Source organism: Neopelma chrysocephalum, unplaced genomic scaffold (assembly GCF_003984885.1).
Source record: "Neopelma chrysocephalum unplaced genomic scaffold, ASM398488v2 Primary Assembly neopelma1_329, whole genome shotgun sequence".
Classification (NCBI taxonomy): domain Eukaryota; kingdom Metazoa; phylum Chordata; class Aves; order Passeriformes; family Pipridae; genus Neopelma; species Neopelma chrysocephalum.
Genome location: NW_020897992.1, coordinates 802,017 through 818,220, shown reverse-complemented (window position 1 = coordinate 818,220; position 16,204 = coordinate 802,017). Strand labels below are relative to the sequence as shown.

General features: G+C 49.1%; 1 protein-coding gene across 10 annotated transcripts in view; it reads right to left on the bottom strand.

Moving 5' to 3' along the window:
• The window catches only part of FANCM (FA complementation group M), a 49,287-nt gene that overhangs the window by 12,275 nt on the left and 20,808 nt on the right, over nucleotides 1-16,204 (bottom strand). For 7 of the 10 annotated variants that reach the window (XR_003537574.1, XR_003537576.1, XR_003537573.1 and 4 more), the window contains exons 7-13: nucleotides 15,993-16,121; nucleotides 15,436-15,537; nucleotides 14,450-14,634; nucleotides 13,553-13,759; nucleotides 10,638-10,872; nucleotides 8,257-8,414; nucleotides 7,711-7,860 (exon numbers count right to left, since the gene is read on the bottom strand). Coding sequence is in view for 5 of the 10 variants with exons in the window: in XM_027705385.1 (XP_027561186.1) it covers nucleotides 7,711-7,860; nucleotides 8,257-8,414; nucleotides 10,638-10,872; nucleotides 13,553-13,759; nucleotides 14,450-14,634; nucleotides 15,436-15,537; nucleotides 15,993-16,121 (1,166 nt within the window). In the remaining 5 variants the exon portion in view is untranslated. The remainder of the gene's footprint in view (nucleotides 1-7,710; nucleotides 7,861-8,256; nucleotides 8,415-10,637; nucleotides 10,873-13,552; nucleotides 13,760-14,449; nucleotides 14,635-15,435; nucleotides 15,538-15,992; nucleotides 16,122-16,204) is intronic. The other 3 variants (XR_003537577.1, XM_027705389.1, XM_027705386.1) reach the window with 1 other exon arrangement.

Below are 16,204 nucleotides of genomic sequence, written 5' to 3'. Positions count from 1 at the left end.
CAAAACTAATCAAAGGACAGACCTCAAACCTACAAACCCAAAACTAACCCAACTACAAACTCCAAATCTACAAACCCAAAATTAATTAAATATAGACCCCAAATCTATAAACCCAAAACTAATCAAAGTACAGACCTCAAACCTACAAACTCAAAACTAATCAAAGTACAGACCCCAAACCTACTAACTCAAAACTAATCAAAGTACAGACCCAGACCTATAAACCCAAAACCAATCAAACTGCAAACCCCAAACCTGTAAACCCCAAACTAATCAAACTGCAAACCCCAAACCTAAAGCCCCCAAACCTACAAACCCAAACCAAACCCAACTACAAACCCTGAACCTACAAACCCAAAACAAACCCAGTTACAAACCCTGAACCTACAAACCCAACTAGAAACCCTAAGCCTACAAACCCAAGCCCAATCAAACTACAAGCCCCAAACCTACAAACCCCAAACTAATCAAGTTGCCCAGAGAAGCTGTGGCTGCCCCTGGATCCCTGGAAGTGTCCAAGGCCAGGTTGGAGCAACCTGGAATAGTGGAAGGTGTCCCTGCCCATGGCAGGGGTGGCACTGGATGGGCTTTGAGGTCCTTCCATCCCAAACCATCCTGGACTGTGGGATTCTCACACAGAATTCAGGAGCAGCAAGGGGTGACCACACCGAGAACTCCCCTGATCCCTGCACACCCAACTCCTGGAGCCTGGCAGTGCCAAGGCCAAATTTAGCATGTAGGGCAGGGCTCAGTGTCCTGATTGCAGCTGACACGGCCTTATGTAAGTGCTCCACTTCCAGGGGCACTCCAAGCACTGCCTCCCAAAGGAGAGCTGTGCCAGCCAGTGCTGCTGCAGGGAAAGGGCACACTGGGAATGACCACACTGGAGCCCTGAGGGGTGGGACCTTAAATCACCTGCTGAGCCCCCCAGGCAGCCTGGCAGCTCCAGGGTGTACCAGCCACGCTGCAAATAGGTCAGGAGCAGCAAAACAGCTGAGATTATTGGGCTAAAGCGATGGCCCTGAGGCAGGGTAACAAGGAAGGCAGGTTTTAATGGAGAAAATAAAAAGGGAAACAAAACCCCCTTAATATATGAAATGTTCCACGTTTGAGATAGAAACCTCTGTGTGATTATACACATCCTGTTTCCCAGCACTTCAATGTAAGGCAGCGACTCCCAAACCTCAAGTTCCCCTCTCTGTCCCCATAAGCTGCTTTGGGTGGACGTTTGCTAATTCAGCTCCCTGCCAAGACCCCGGGCGTTCTGCTATTGGGAAATTAAAATATAAGTCTGGGGGCAGATACAATGCAGGTTTGAACAACTAAAACTTCTTTAGTGGAGAGCTGGAGGGAAACCACGCAGGGTTTCCACCCCTTGGGGTGTTCTGGGCAAGCATGTGCTGCAGCTCAAACACCTCCACCCCACTCCCCAAAACCAGGTTTTTAAGGAAACCCTGGAATTCCAGTGGAAGGTGTCCCTGCCCAAGGAACTTGAAGGTCCCTTCCACCCAAACCAACCCATGATTCCATGAATTCTTTATGATCAGCCTGTACTCCCTTCCCCACAAGTCTTGCTTTCCCGCTGTCCAAAGGCTCCCTGGTCCAGCCCAGTCACATCCAGGTTGGACAGTTTGGTGCCCTGGGATTCACCTCCCTCAGAACAGGCCCTGAGTTATTTACACCTGCCAGGAACTGCTTAATGAGCACAATCATCAATCCCTGGTCCAGCATTGCTTCTTTTCCACAAGACACTCCAGGGGAAGAAACGCTGTCAAAAGCCTTGTTTTGGAAGTTTAAGTACATTACATGAGATGATCTATAAAAATACATTTAGCTGAGTCACGGAAGAAGCCTGAGGGGCACAGAACCCCCAATTTCCTTCCACAAAAGCTGGGATAATTCTCTTCCTCATGGTATCGCATTATTGACGTATCTACTAATCCTGTTGCTTTTTGCTTTCACCTGCACAATAAAAACACTCAAAGATCCCTAAAAAGAAAGATTATTAGCAAAATACAGGGTATGTACCCTGCAAATATGGGAAGAGGCATCACTAAAGAGGCTGAAGAAGTGAGAGTGAATGTTCCAGCACATCAGGAAATAAATGAGGTTGCCCAGAGAAGCTGTGGCTGCCCCTGGATCCCTGGAAGTGTCCAAGGCCAGGTTGAAGCAACCTGAGAGAGTGGAAGGTGTCCCTGCCCATGGCAGGGGGTGGCATTGGATGGGATTTAAGGTCCCTTCCTGCCCAAACCATTCCAGGATTCCACTCCCTGAGCTTACAGTGCTGCCAAGCCAATACTAAAACCATCATGAGAACAGGAATATCCAGGCAGGTGCAGCTCAATATTCTACATAAATGTGATTATCGTCATGGAATCCCAGACTGGGTTGGGTGGGAAGGGACCTCAAAGCCCATCCAGTGCCACCCCCTGCCATGGGCAGGGACACCTTCCACCAGCCCAGGTTGCTCCAACCTGGCCTTGGACACTTCCAGGGATCCAGGGGCAGCCACAGCTTCTCTGGGAATTCTATTCCAGGGCCTCCCCACCCTCCCAGCCAGCAATTCCTTCCCAATATCCCACCTAACCCTGCCCTCTGGCAGTGGGAAGCCATTCCCTGTGTCCTGTCCCTCCAGGCCTTGTCCAAAGTCCCTCTCCCTGTCAAAACATAAATACTATTCCCAAAGCCATTTGTTTTACAGCAGCTCCTGCCAGAGTCCCAGGACTGTCCTGGAATTGCCAGTTCCCACTTGGCACATTTCCTGTCAAAGCCCTGCAAATCAACCTGCCCTAAAAGCTTAAGGAACAACCAACCAATTATTCGCATTTATAAACATTTTGACAGTTTGAAAAACAACAGAGGAGGATTTTAAACCCTGAAACCGAAATGCAAAGTTACTGTACCCACCCAGCCATCCCTAAACTCACCAAATAACAACGGGACAAACCCCAAAGGCAACAGCAGGAGAACCCACACCTGCTGTGCCACAAAGCACCTGCAATCCAAGGCCTGAACAACTCAGTCCAGGTCTCAGTTAATGCTCAGACTGAAATCATTTGGCAGCCAGGTCAGAAGAATCAATAGAGAGAAACTCTCTGAACTGGAGAGCTGAGACTTTGGGGCTCACAGGTTCTCCCAGCTCACCCTCCAAACCCAAACCAAACCCCCTCCCACCCTGTCTGAAATTATTTCTGGCTGGGGCAGAATCCTCTCCCTCCCTCAGCAGAGGATTTTAGCCAAACTATTGGCAAGGAGGGTCTTAAAAAACCAGGTGAAACTATTTCATTGTCCTTATTTGGACCGTTTTTAACTCTGCATTCGGGGGCTCCTGAGAAGTGAAGTCCCAGCTGGCTGGAAATGTTGTGTTTTCCCCCCAAAACCCGTCGGATTCAGAGCTCCCAGAGCATGGGAAGCCTTTCCAGGTTCAGCGGGGTTCTGGGGTCTCCTGGGAATGTTTTCCCTGCTCTCAGGGGGTTCAGCTGGAGAACCCTTGGGGTTCTGGACTGATGACAAACGACACATGACTCCAGTGGCAGCTGTTCCAGGTTCAGCCTGGGCTTGGAAGAAGTTTCCCAAGGGGTTTTTGAAGTGGAAAACAGAGACAAACCTCTAATGGGAGAATCTGGGATCATTTGGTCACTGAGTTCCCACTGCCAGCTTTGGACTGGGAAATATCCAGTCACCCTCCCACTGTAAGTCAGAATTAATGATCAATAAAATGCAGCATTGCCTGTCTCCCAGGAAAAACCACAGCTCTCCACTTCCCTGTTCCCTGTCCCTCATCCTCAGGAGCTCAGACAAATACCATTCCCATAAAAAGGATTACTCTGCCCCAACCCTGTTTCCAAACAGCAGGGTTTAATTTTCAAAAAATGCTTAAAAGAGATTGAATTATTTTGCAGAAGGACAACTTGATTGGTTCCCTTGTCACACCAAAAATCCCTGTGGGAGTAAATCCCCCCCATCTGCCCTGGGAGTGCTGCTGCAGGAATAAAGCCCACGGGCATTAAAGGCTTTGCTGCAGTGGATGTGCCTTTTCCAGGGATCATATTTGGGGTTTCTTTGACTTTTTTATTTTCTTTTCACTGGGCCAACATCTTTAAGTTTTTAAGAGCATATAAATGCAATGTAATTTTTTCCCAACCATTTTTACTTCATCTATTTTAAAAACAAGCCCTTAAATTGACATTTTTTTGATCTGTTATGCAAAACTCAACTGTTTCTTGAATCGTTGAATGAGAACAAGGAAAGGAAAGCCAAACATCAGCAAATTTCTGACTGAATTTCTTCTCTAACAGAAAAAAAAAACACTCAAAACCCCACACAAATACCTCCTGAGCTGGCTCCTGTTGTGACTAATCTCTGACTGAGATTCTGCCCAAGAGATAATTTCATCAGAACCTTCCTGATCATTTGGTTACTCACAGGAACATTCAGTGCCTCAGTAAATAAATAATCAATAGACCTGCTGGAGGTTCACTATCTCAGGTATTTAAGGAAACAGCTTTGACCTTATTGGTCTTTATCCCTTTGCTATTAAGCACCACAAATAAACAGCAGCCAGGTCAGCCAGGGAATATTTATAGCAGGAAAACCTGGATGCACAGCACATCCACACGGCCCGGGAATGGTTTGGGTGGGAAGGGACCTCAAAGCCCATCCAATTCCACCCCCTGCCATGGGCAGGGACACCTTCCACCAGCCCAGGTTGCTCCAACCTGGCCTTGGACACTTCCAGGGATCCAGGGGCAGCCACAGCTTCTCTGGGCAACCTGGGCCAGGGCCTCAACACCCTCCCAGCCAGGAATTCCTTCCCAATATCCCACCCAAATCCCCCCTTTTCTAGCTTAAAGCCATTCCCTGTGTCCTGTCCCTCCATCCCTTGTCCACAGTCTCTCTCCATTTTTCCTGTAGTTCCTTCAGGTCCTGCAAGGCCACAATCAGGTCACCCCAGAGCTTCTCCTCTCCAGGCTGAACAATCCTAGCCTTTCACTTAATCCCTGCTAAACCAGTTGGTTTTCCATCCACTTTTCACCCAGGACTAACATATTAGGTAGATTTCTTTTTTTTCAGGCTTCATTCCTGCTCGAGGGAGATGTCCCAGAGGCTGGAGGAATATCCCTTCCTGCTGCTCAGGTGATGGAATTTCTCCCACCCAGCAGAGTCAGGAATGCAGCCAGGACAGACCCAACCACAGGAAGATGCCTGGGTAGGTGTGCAGAAAATCAAATATTGCCTACAAATCCCTAAATTTCTTTAATTTTGCCCTTCTTCTGCAGTTTTAATTAATACTTTTATTCTAAGAACAAGCCCTCTAGGAAAAAAAAAAAAGAGTACAGTAGTTATCATGGCTCCCCATGGGGCTGGCAGTGGGCTCTGTGCCAGAACCAGCTTTGGGAAAACCTTCCCTAAGTCTTTTAAGATGCTGATGGGAACAACTTTATCTGTAACCCAGGAGCAGTGTGGGTGCCCACAGGCAGGACCCACAGCAGGACAGTCCCCAGCAGCCCAGGGACAGGACTGTTCTCCTCCCTCTGTCCCCTGTGACACCCCTGGGCACAGCTGGGGCTGGTTCTGGGCCCCCAGGACAAGGAATATCCTGGGACTGGAGCAAGTCCAGTGGAGGCAGCCAGGAGGGTCACAGGGCTGGAGCACGAGGAGGGAGGAGAGACAAGGGAGCTCTGTTCAGTCCTGCAGGGATCTGCTCCCCAGCTGGGCCAGGCTGGGAGCAGGGAACACAGAGCTCACTCCATGGAGGGCTGTGGGGGCACCTGATGGGCACAGCAATGTGGAATCCTGGAATGGGCTGGGTGGGAAGGGACCTCAAAGCCCATCCAGTGCCACCCCTGCCATGGGCAGGGACACCTTCCACCAGCCCAGGTTGCTCCAACCTGGCCTTGGACACTTCCAGGGATCCAGGGGCAGCCACAGCTTCTCTGGGCAACCTGGGCCAGGGCCTCACCACCCTCCCAGCCAGGAATTCCTTCCCAAGATCCCACCTAACCCTGCCCTCTGGCAGTGGGAAGTCATTCCCTGTGTCCTGTCCCTCCATGCCTTGTCCCCAGTCCCTCTCCAGCTCTCCTGGAGCCCCTTTAGGCCCTGCAAGGGGCTCTCAGCTCTCCCTGGAGCCTTCTCTTTGTTCCAGGCTGGCCAGCCCCTCCCCTTTGGTGAATTCCAGTGGGAAGACTGTCAGTGCCTTTCAGAGAAGTCAAGGATTAATCCAACTTGCATCAAGAAGTCCCTGTGGGTGCTGACAGAGCAGATGAACACCCGCTGCACGTTCCCTTTCTGTGGTGCAGTTTTGGTGTCCCTGACCCTGGACAGTTGGGTTCAGACACAAGAAGGTGCCCAACAACTTGTGAAGTGCCAAACTTGGTTGTCAGTGTGATTCCAGGTGCTGCCTTGTCCCCCAGCCCTGCCAGGGCCCTGTTTTTCCCTAGAAGGATCCAGCAGGGTGGAGTGATGGTCCTGCTGTAACCTCTCATGTTCCAGGGAGGCATTTTGGGCACACCAGGAACATCCAGCCAGGAATCCTCCTCTCGCTGATGAGAGAGTTCAGCGTCTCCACCTCGGACTAGTCAGGACAGCTCAGCCAAAGCTGGCTGGGAGTCAATCCAGATAATGCCTGGAACTCTCACTGTGGAGCACCAGGAGCAGCTGAGGGAGTTGGGGGGGCTCAGCCTGGAGAAAAGGAGGCTCAGGGGGGACCTTCTAATTTCTGAACCATCTCTTTGCCTCCTGACTCCCTTCTCCTCTCTGTCCCTGACCTCTCCCTGAGCCCTCTCTCTCTGCAGCACATCCTTGACCCCAGCTGGAACAGGACCTCTCAGAGAAGTCAGGAATGTCACTGTTGTGTGAAGGAGCAGCTTATCTGAGCTCAGAAAGTCTATTTACAGCCTCCCTTTCATGCTCTTTCCTAGCAAGGAGTACAACTACAATGTCTCCATTCTCTTCCTCGATTAGTCCCGTTATTCAGGAAACTCTGTGGCAGCTTAGCAACACATGCTGATGACCTAAAAAACTTCCACACACTAAAAGGCAATATTTGGGGAACAGAGAAGAGCTCAACTGGAGGAGAAAATAGTGTGGGAACAACTGAAGTGTCCACCCACCTCCACACCCTTTTCCTTGGCTTTCATCCCAAAGGACATTTGCCATCCATACCAGCCAGCAAACAAAACTCCCATCTCCCAAATGCCTGCCATCCATGTTTGTTTGGCTGCTCTCCCCTTAGCCTTTAATTCTTAGGAGCAATTAGGTTTTTAGTTAAAGCTTTCCCAGAAAACCACCCAAAAACATGAATACATTCCTGCATCACTTCTGTGGGATGATTTTTATGTACCTACATGATACAGGGTTACTTCCAATCCTTATCACACTCTGGAATAGCTCTGATATCCCTCTTGGTGGCTTGGCTCCCTGGTATATGTAGCTCTAGTATTTAATGTTATTCTGTAATAAATTGATACTTGGATCCATAAAAAAAAAAAAAAAGACTGATTTAAGGGTAGGGGTGTTTTCTCTTCCGTAGGGAAACACCAACTGTTTTGAAACCACTTCTGTGGCAAAGATTAGGAATCACACAATACCAGGGGAGACACTTTGGAACAAGATCAAACACACGGAATTCATTTCGCAATTTCCTTTTTTTTTCTAAATTCTCATTATTTTTTAACTCCTCCCATTGTGCAGGTTCCCAGCCAGCCTTACCTGTTCCTGCCTCATGTGCTCCATCATTTCCATGGCACTGATGAAGTGCTGACAGGGCTCCGAGTGCCCCACCAGGGCCGTGGGGAAGGGCCGGCTCTGCCACAGGCTCCACTCGCACAGGGACAGCTCCTGAACTGCCCCCTCCTGCTGCTGAGGGGGAAGGAAGGGGGGAAGAGACTGGAATCAAGGCTCTGTCAGCACTTGAAATGCAGAGAAGTATTTAAACATCATCACAAAGGTGTAAGTCTGGTCTAAAGTTAAAACTCCGTGAGCAACCTGGGCTTAAGTGGGAGGTGTCCCTGCCCAGGGCAGGGGGTGGGTGAGATGGGCTTTAAGGCCCCTTCCCACCCAAACCATCCTGGGATTCTATGAACACAGACTTCTTAGGATATTTTAAATTTACAGACCCATTTCAAACATTCTTAACCTCAAAACCTACACGTAAATCTCAAAATGGCATTTTTTAATATAAACCCCCTTCAAACTCGGGAGTTACCTCTTATTTACAGTATCCTTTAGGAAATATTACATTAAAGTCAAACTCACTGGTATTTCTTCCAGGTTTTCTAAGGTTTCAAACCGAGTTCGAGGCAATACCGGTTCCTTTATTCCATCACTCTCCTTAATCCTGTAGAGTCTGTCCCATGTTTCATATTCCTCAGGTGACAGGGACCAGCTCTCATGAGGAAAAGTTTGCTTCTGGCCTATGGGGGGAAAAACAAGAGCAGGAAAACGTTACCTGCTTTGGGAAAAGGGATGCACAGAATAAAAGGATACCAGTGAACAGAACAAACACCTTCCCTGTGCCACCAGCAAAACCAGGAGCACAGGGTGGGATGTCAGGGACAATCCAACAGTGCCCATGTCTGGTAAAGAATCACCCAAGGGCACAGGGAGACAGACAGAGAGAAATCACTGCCCCAAATAATGCCAACATCCCCCAAAACAGCCATGGGTGAGGATGGCAAAGGAACCTCCACAGAAGCAGTGCTGAGGATGGGGCTGCTGTCAGGGCACGGGTGTGAAGCTTGGGAAGGAATAATGAAGTTAATTTGCCAGTGTCTCTGGAGACAGGATTTGGGATGAATGTGCAGCCCAGGCTCTGCTGGGAATTAATTCCAGATAAGAGGAATCAGCCTGTGTCTCTCAATCCTCTCCAGTTACAGTTGCCAGAGTCTGTGTCTGCACAGGATGAGACTCAAACCCAGATCCCGGAGAGTCCAGAGTCCTGCTCAGAAGAAGCTGGAAAAATGAACAAACCCAACTTTTTTAAGGCCATCACTAAAAATCCCAGAAGATCAACACTGCTATGAAGTATTTTTTATTCCAGTGTAGGAGATGTTACACTCCTTTAAGATAACACCCAGTTCAAGGATCTGGGAGAGGAGGAAAAAAGAGAGAGACCTGAAGGAAAAGCAAATTAGGAACACTTTTCAGAGAAGCATAGAGAATCATGGAATCATGGAGTGCCCTGAGCTGGAAGGGGTCACAGGGACCATCCAGTCCAAGCCCTGGCCCTGCCCAGGACACCCCAACAATCCCCCCCTGTCCCTCAGAGCATTGTCCAAACCCTCCTGGAGCTCTGGCAGCCTTGGGGCCGTGCCCACTGCCCTGGGGAGCCTGTTCCTGGTGCACTGTTGCCATCCAGACACATCCAGGGAAACACTGGGAACAACAGATGACTTCAGCTCCCTGTGTTACAGCTCCAGTTCTGTGTGTCAAAGACAAGATGAGCCTGTGATATCATCAGCCCAGGTAACACATGCTGCAACACTACCAAGAAGGCCTCCAGGGGCTGGCAAAATTCGGGAACAGATGATTCCCAAAGCTCTGGCCTTCCTGCTTCTGAGCAGAGTAAGGATTTTGGCTGTCAAGAACAGTCCTAAGCATTCTTCTGGAAAGAAAGAAAGGGACACAGACACAAGAAGAACATTCCCATTCTAACTGAGACTGCTAAGGCTGTTTGGGTACATAGTTGGGAATTACCAAGTTCTGTGGCATTTAGTCCCTGGCAAAGCCTCTGACCCTGGTGTGAGGCAGCACATGCTCATTATCTTCCAGAACATTTTATGTTCTGGATGCAATGTCCTACCAAACACAAACATATCATTCCATCATCCCTGTTATTGTCCTGGCTCTTCCCCAGAATCAAAACACTCTGAAATGATTATTTTCATTCCATGTCGTGCTCTGCTTATTTCCTCGCAGTTGTGTCCATTTAATCAGGTACTGGAATATGAAGTTTCCCAAGGCTTTAAGGAGTTGCTGTTGGTCTTTACAGAAGGCACTACAACTGCCAAGTATTTATAAAAAAGTAGGTCTTTTCTCCTGTCTTATAACTGTGTTCACTTTCCTGAGCATTTCTAACTGCACCAGCTGAAGAGCCATTCCTCCTTTCAGGTTAATTTTCCTCCAAGGGTGTGCACAATTCATGAATACCCTGCCCTTGATTTCTCCTTTTCTCCATTGCAATCCTCCTGATTTCAGGCATTGCTGTGTTATTGTCATTTATGAAGCCGTAATGCCCAGAGAAGCTGTGGCTGCCCCTGGATCCATGGAAGTGTCCAAGGTCAGGCTGGATGGGGCTTGGAGCAACCTGGGCTAGTGGGAGGTGTCCCTGCCCAACCCAAATTTTTCTGGGATTCTTTGATTAACATTTGCCTCTTCTGTTCACAGCTGGAGTTCCTGACCTGCAGTCAGAGATTCCATGGAGTCGGGTGAACCAAATGCCTGACTCAAGGTAGGGATATTTCAGGCCAGAGCTGTGGGATGCCCAAGGAAAGGCAGCAGTGGCAGCACAGTGTCCCAGGTGGCAGGAGTGGCCCTGCAGAGCCCAGAGCCCTGTGAGAGGCGGGTGGGATGTGCTGTGACACAAACACCCCGGGGCAGCTTACGCGGCGCTTAGAGCAGCCCCATAATCCTCTTACCAGTGACACAGGAAAAGGGAGCAGATTTGTGCTGCAGGGAACTGCATCTCCTCTCCTTGCAGAGCCCTCTGGAGTTGCTTGGCTCGTATTTCTCAGCAGTGATAAACATTTTGTGCACCCGGGGGTTGATGCCTTCCGGAACCATCCGTGGGCTGCGCTGGTAGAAACGCAGGGTTTTGTTCCCCGAAATGGCTTTGTGGATGCTCCTTTTGTTGCACTGGCTCTGGTTGTAGGTCTGGAAGGAGAAGATAAAAAGAGAAATCACATGTTGATTGCTTGTTTTGTCACAGGACTCGATGAAAACTCAAAGAGAACCTGAATGTCTGGGGGGTTTCTTGTTATTTTCTGTTCCCTCCTCGAGGTGATTTTTGGTTTGGGGTTTTTAGCCAGAGCAGAAGCAGGCACAGCACTGGGGAGGAAAAGGAGCACAGCCCTGGGCTGGGGGAGGTTCCAATGTGCCATTGATACGGGGTGATGGAAATGAGATTACATCAAAACTGAGAAAGGAGGCCAAGCAGAAGAAAGGCAGAAGATGATTTGCTGATGTCATACATGATCTGAGCCCTTTAATTACACTCTATTGTGCAACAGAGAAACCAAGAGGAGGCTGGAGAAGGCAAGGGAAGAAAGCAGTCCCCCACTGTGAGACTGTCCTGTGCTCTCCTCTGGGTCCCTGGGACAGGCCACTGCTGGGGACCAACGCCCTGAGTGGGACAGTGGGGCAGCTACGACCTGGCAGAGATCTCTGGGGGCAGGACCTGAGGAGACAACCCAAACCCAGGCCCTCTGAACACATGGAGGAGACCAACAGCCAGCTCTGATGAACGGCCCCTCAGCATTCCAACAAACAGCCTTCTCATCCTAGGACATCTCAGGAAAACCTGGGGCAATCCTAGAAAGAAAAGGTCTTTTTATGGCAAAAAAATTGTGCTACCGAATTCCTTCAGAGCATTGTCACTGTGCTGCTGTTCCCCTTCCCTGCTCCCAGGGGCAGCTCCCAGCCCTTGCTCCATCCCAGGACACCAGGAAAGCCCAATCCAAGGCCATTCCCTCTCAGCTCAGGGCCCAGGACACATGTGATGTGACGGCTGACCCGGGAAACACGTGGGAGCTGAGGAATAAACCCAGGGATCCCTGCCAGCCTCACACTGCCAGGCCTCCACAAACACCCTGCTCTTCAAAAGCTGGGTAATGGGATTCAAGTGGTTTGATGACAAAAACCAACAAACTAAACCAAGCAAAAAAACCCCCAAACCCAAACAAACAAAAAAACCCCCCTCAAAACACAAAGAAACAAAAAAACCCCCACAAATCCCCAACATTCCCACAAATCATGAGGAGCCATAACATGACCATTCATTATTCAGCTGCAAGTTATGTGATGGGAAAGAATCTCCACATTAACAGAACTGGAAGGAGACTCAATCTTAAAAAAATCCAACAACTGCCCCAAAAAACATCCCCCAGCAAAAACAACAAACAAACCAAACCAATATTGTTCAGCAATTAAATTTATTTCCTGATCTCAAAATAAAAAAATTATCTACAATTACTGTTCTACCTGGGGAAGGTTCTGCTGCAGAGATTTCTGAGAAAATCTGGAGAACACAGTAATCCAGCTACTTAAGTGAAGCTCCAAGGAATTTAAAGGACTGTTCTATATCCCATTACAGAGCAGAGCTCTCAGTAGTATCCAGCCTGCATAAGTAGCATGAGAAAACATCTATTCACAAACACCATTCAGGTTTATCATTTTTAACCCTCATCCCTTCAAAGCTGCTTTTTTTCCCCCCTCAGGCAGGATCCTCTGCAGTCTCATCTAGAATTAAATCCCTGTCACCTACAAATACAAACCAGAGCTACAACATCGACCGGAATTCATAAAATAACACCAAGACTGGCAAATGTTGGGTTTACAGTTGGCTGACACAGATCTTGCACTCAGGAGTCTGCAGAGAGGTGGCAGCAGGGGCTGCCTGGCCCGGCCTGGCCAAATCCTGCCCTTTCCCAGCCCTTGGCTGAGCCCAGGCTCTGCAGTGCAGTGGGATGCAGCTGGCACAGCTGATGGGGGGCTCCCTGGCTCACAGCTGGGTTTGCAGTGTCCCATGGCATTCCCAAGGGACAGCCTGTACTCAGGGATGATTATCCACGCTCCAGTTGAGTGCTGAGGTTCAGGAACTCGGCCAAAGTGGATTTCCCCTAAGCTGATCTGCTCAGACCTCACACGCAAGAGCAGCCACTGAGCACAGCTCTGAGCTCACAGTGGCGTCACCAGGTCACAACCAGTGCTCCCAGTGCTCCCAGTGCCAGCATCTGATGACATGACAGGCTGGGAGAGCTGGGGGGGTTCACCTGGAGAAGAGAAGGTTCCAGGGAGAGCTGAGAGCCCCTTGCAGGGCCTGAAGGGGCTCCAGGAGAGCTGGAGAGGGACTGGGGACAAGGGATGGAGGGACAGCACACAGGGAATAGCTTTAAGATAGAAAAGGGGTAGATTTAGGTGGGATATTGGGAAGCAATTCCTGACTGGGAGAGTGGGGAGGCCCTGTCCCAGGTTGCCCAGAGAAGCTGTGGCTGCCCCTGGATCCCTGGAAGTGTCCAAGGCCAGGCTGGATGGGGCTTGGAGCAACCTGGGCTAGTGGGAGGCAGTGATCTCTCTGTGAGCAGGGACAGGACCCAGGGAAGGGCTGGAGCTGTGCCAGGGCAGGGTCAGGTTGGATCTCAGGCAAAGGTTCTTCCCCCAGAGGGTGGTTGGCACTGCCCAGGCTCCCCAGGGCAGTGGGCACGGCCCCAAGGCTGCCAGAGCTCCAGGAGGGTTTGGACAACGCTCTGAGGGACAGGGTGGGGGTTGTTGGGGTGCCCTGGGCAGGGCCAGGGGTGGGTCCCTCCCAGCTGAGGCCCCCCCAGGCCCCACTCACCCTCTCCTCTCGGCCCTGGGCCAGGATGACGACGATGCGGCCGTGCCGGCGCCGCCCTGTCCGGCCCATGCGCTGCACCAGGCGCACGGGGCTGCGCTGGGCGTCGAAGCAGACGATGAGATCCACCTCCCCGATGTCCAGGCCCTCCTCCCCCACGCACGTGGACACCAAGGTGTTGTACCCGCCCTCCCGGAACCGCCTCACCACCTGCAGGGACAATCCAAACCCCATTTACCAGGGCAGCACAACGGCCCTGCGGGTTTTCTGCTTTAAAATGACAAAACTTAGTCTCTCTAAATCAACTACTGCCTCTTGATCAAATCCCACCCACCACCGTGACCAACATCAGCACTTCAACTATTTAATTCTAAAACGAAGGAAAAACAGCACACCTTACTCTGGCTCCAGCCATGGCATTCTTCTAAAACTGATCTTCTCAACTGTGCAATTAAATATCTTTGGGGTTGTCTTATTTTATTTTTTTTTTAACTTTGCTAGGTCAAAATTTAAGGACAGAGATCTTATCTTTCCTGCCTACGAGAAAAAAGAATTCCCTAAGCACATATTCGAATATTCCCCCAGATTTTTAATACATGACAGTCAACAGTTGTTAATCCATAAATAAATAGAATGCAAATATATATATAGTATATATATAATATGTAAATATATATATAAAAATATATAAATATATATATATAAATATATATATATAAAAATAGTTGATATTTACATATTCTGTTCAGTGAGTCTAATTTTGGATACTCTGACAGGCACTCAACTCCACCAATGACAGTAAAAGTCCAGCTGCTTTCACACAGTGTGTACTCCTGGAGTTGTGCACACAATTAATGCTTTCTATCACTATTTTCTGGTGCAGTCTCCTCTTTTCTGTACCTCCAGCTGTTCCTTCTGGGTGAAGCCTTTGGTGCTCTTCCCTGTGGAGTGTCCCACGAATGTCATGGCGCGGACGGTGGGGCTGAGCCGGGACAGCATCTCCGCAATCTCCTGCACACTGTCCCGGAAGGAGGAGAAGATCATCACCCTGGTGTCCCCAGAGGGGCCCTCACTCCCCTCCTGATCTGTTGGATTGGAAGAAGAAGCAGGATTTTAGGAGAATTAGTAATGAAAAAGGACAGGGCATCAGACGAGTTACACGTTCACAGCTCCCGTCTCACTCCCTGGGAAAGCAGACAGAAAATGCTCCAAGATACATCTCCTGGAAAAATTGCCTTTGGAATCAAAGCAGTGCTCTAATTTTGGAGAACTGACACCAACCACGGTAAGACTGTCCTACATCTGAGGTACCATCACTAAGGTTAGTTGGGAAAGCTCAGGTTGGAGGGCAAGTGTCTTGGAATGAAGTTCAAGATCCCCTGTTCTTCTGGCCAGGCACTGGAACAGGCTGCCTGGGGAAGGCTGGAATCACCACCCCTGGAAGGGTTCAAAAGGCCTGTGGGTGGGGCACTCGGGGACATGTAATTCTTGGCCTCGGGCTGGATATCACAACTTTTATCCTCAAGCTCCTTAAATATGCTCATCTTAACCCTGCAGGAGGCAATGGCAGCAGAGCCCTGAGGGAAGGGTCCAGAACAAACCCTGTGAGCAGGGCAAGCAGGAGACAGGGAAACACCAGGAGAGCATTTACTATCTCTGTTTTACTCAGCTGTTAGAGCATTTTACATCAAATTAACAATGAGAACTCATAGAACATTTTATCTTACAGAAATCTTATGGTAAAGTTCTTCTAGAGAGGACTTGTCCACACAGAGGATACACAAACACACAAATTAGCACAAATCAGGAGATGAATCAGTAGGATATTACTTGTTTCCACCCCCAGGTTCAACTGGTCGGGTACTTCTTGAGTTGTAGGTACTTACTAGAGCACCTCTTTTTCCAGGATTTGAAGTGTTCTACCACGATTTCCTCCAATTTCCTTAATTTTGGATGGCTGTAGATAAATTCCTTTTTCTTTCTCAACGCTGGAAAGGAAATAAAGCAGTGAAAGACATAAGTAAACCTGCAACAAGCATGAAGGTTTAGTGAACTTCATTTCCTCCACTGCAACTATCTGAGTCAGACACCCAAATTCCTGACACTAATTCTGATTGCATCAACCCACAGCAATTAATAAACTAATGACAGAAGCACATTTGTAAAGCCCAGCTTTCTGAGAAAGTGCTGTTACTTTTGTTACAGCCACACTGGAAAAGACATTTAATCAAACAGTAATATTACAACCCTTGTTTTAAATCGAATTAAAACCTTCAAACACAGACAATTGATTTGGAAGCAGCTAAAACCACCAAGGGAAGAGAGAGAGGGAGTGAGAGAGGGAGGGGACTGTTGGGAAGCCAATCTGGAATAAAGAAGAGCAACCAAGTGCAGCACAAGTTTTAAACAGGGTTAACTGTGTCCCTGAGAGGGAAATGCTGACCTGTGTCACTCCCACAAACACCCCCAGCCTCTGGAGCCAGGGATGTGCCTGAGAACATGTCTCGGAGGTGCTGGTAGAGATTCATGAAGTCCTCGTTACGTCCCAGCTCGTTCTTCGTGCGGGTCAACCCTTTGGGAAGAGTTGGAATAGCTCAGGATTGGGTTTGCTTTCCCAAATGTACTCTACCTTTAACACTGCTAATACATTTCCAG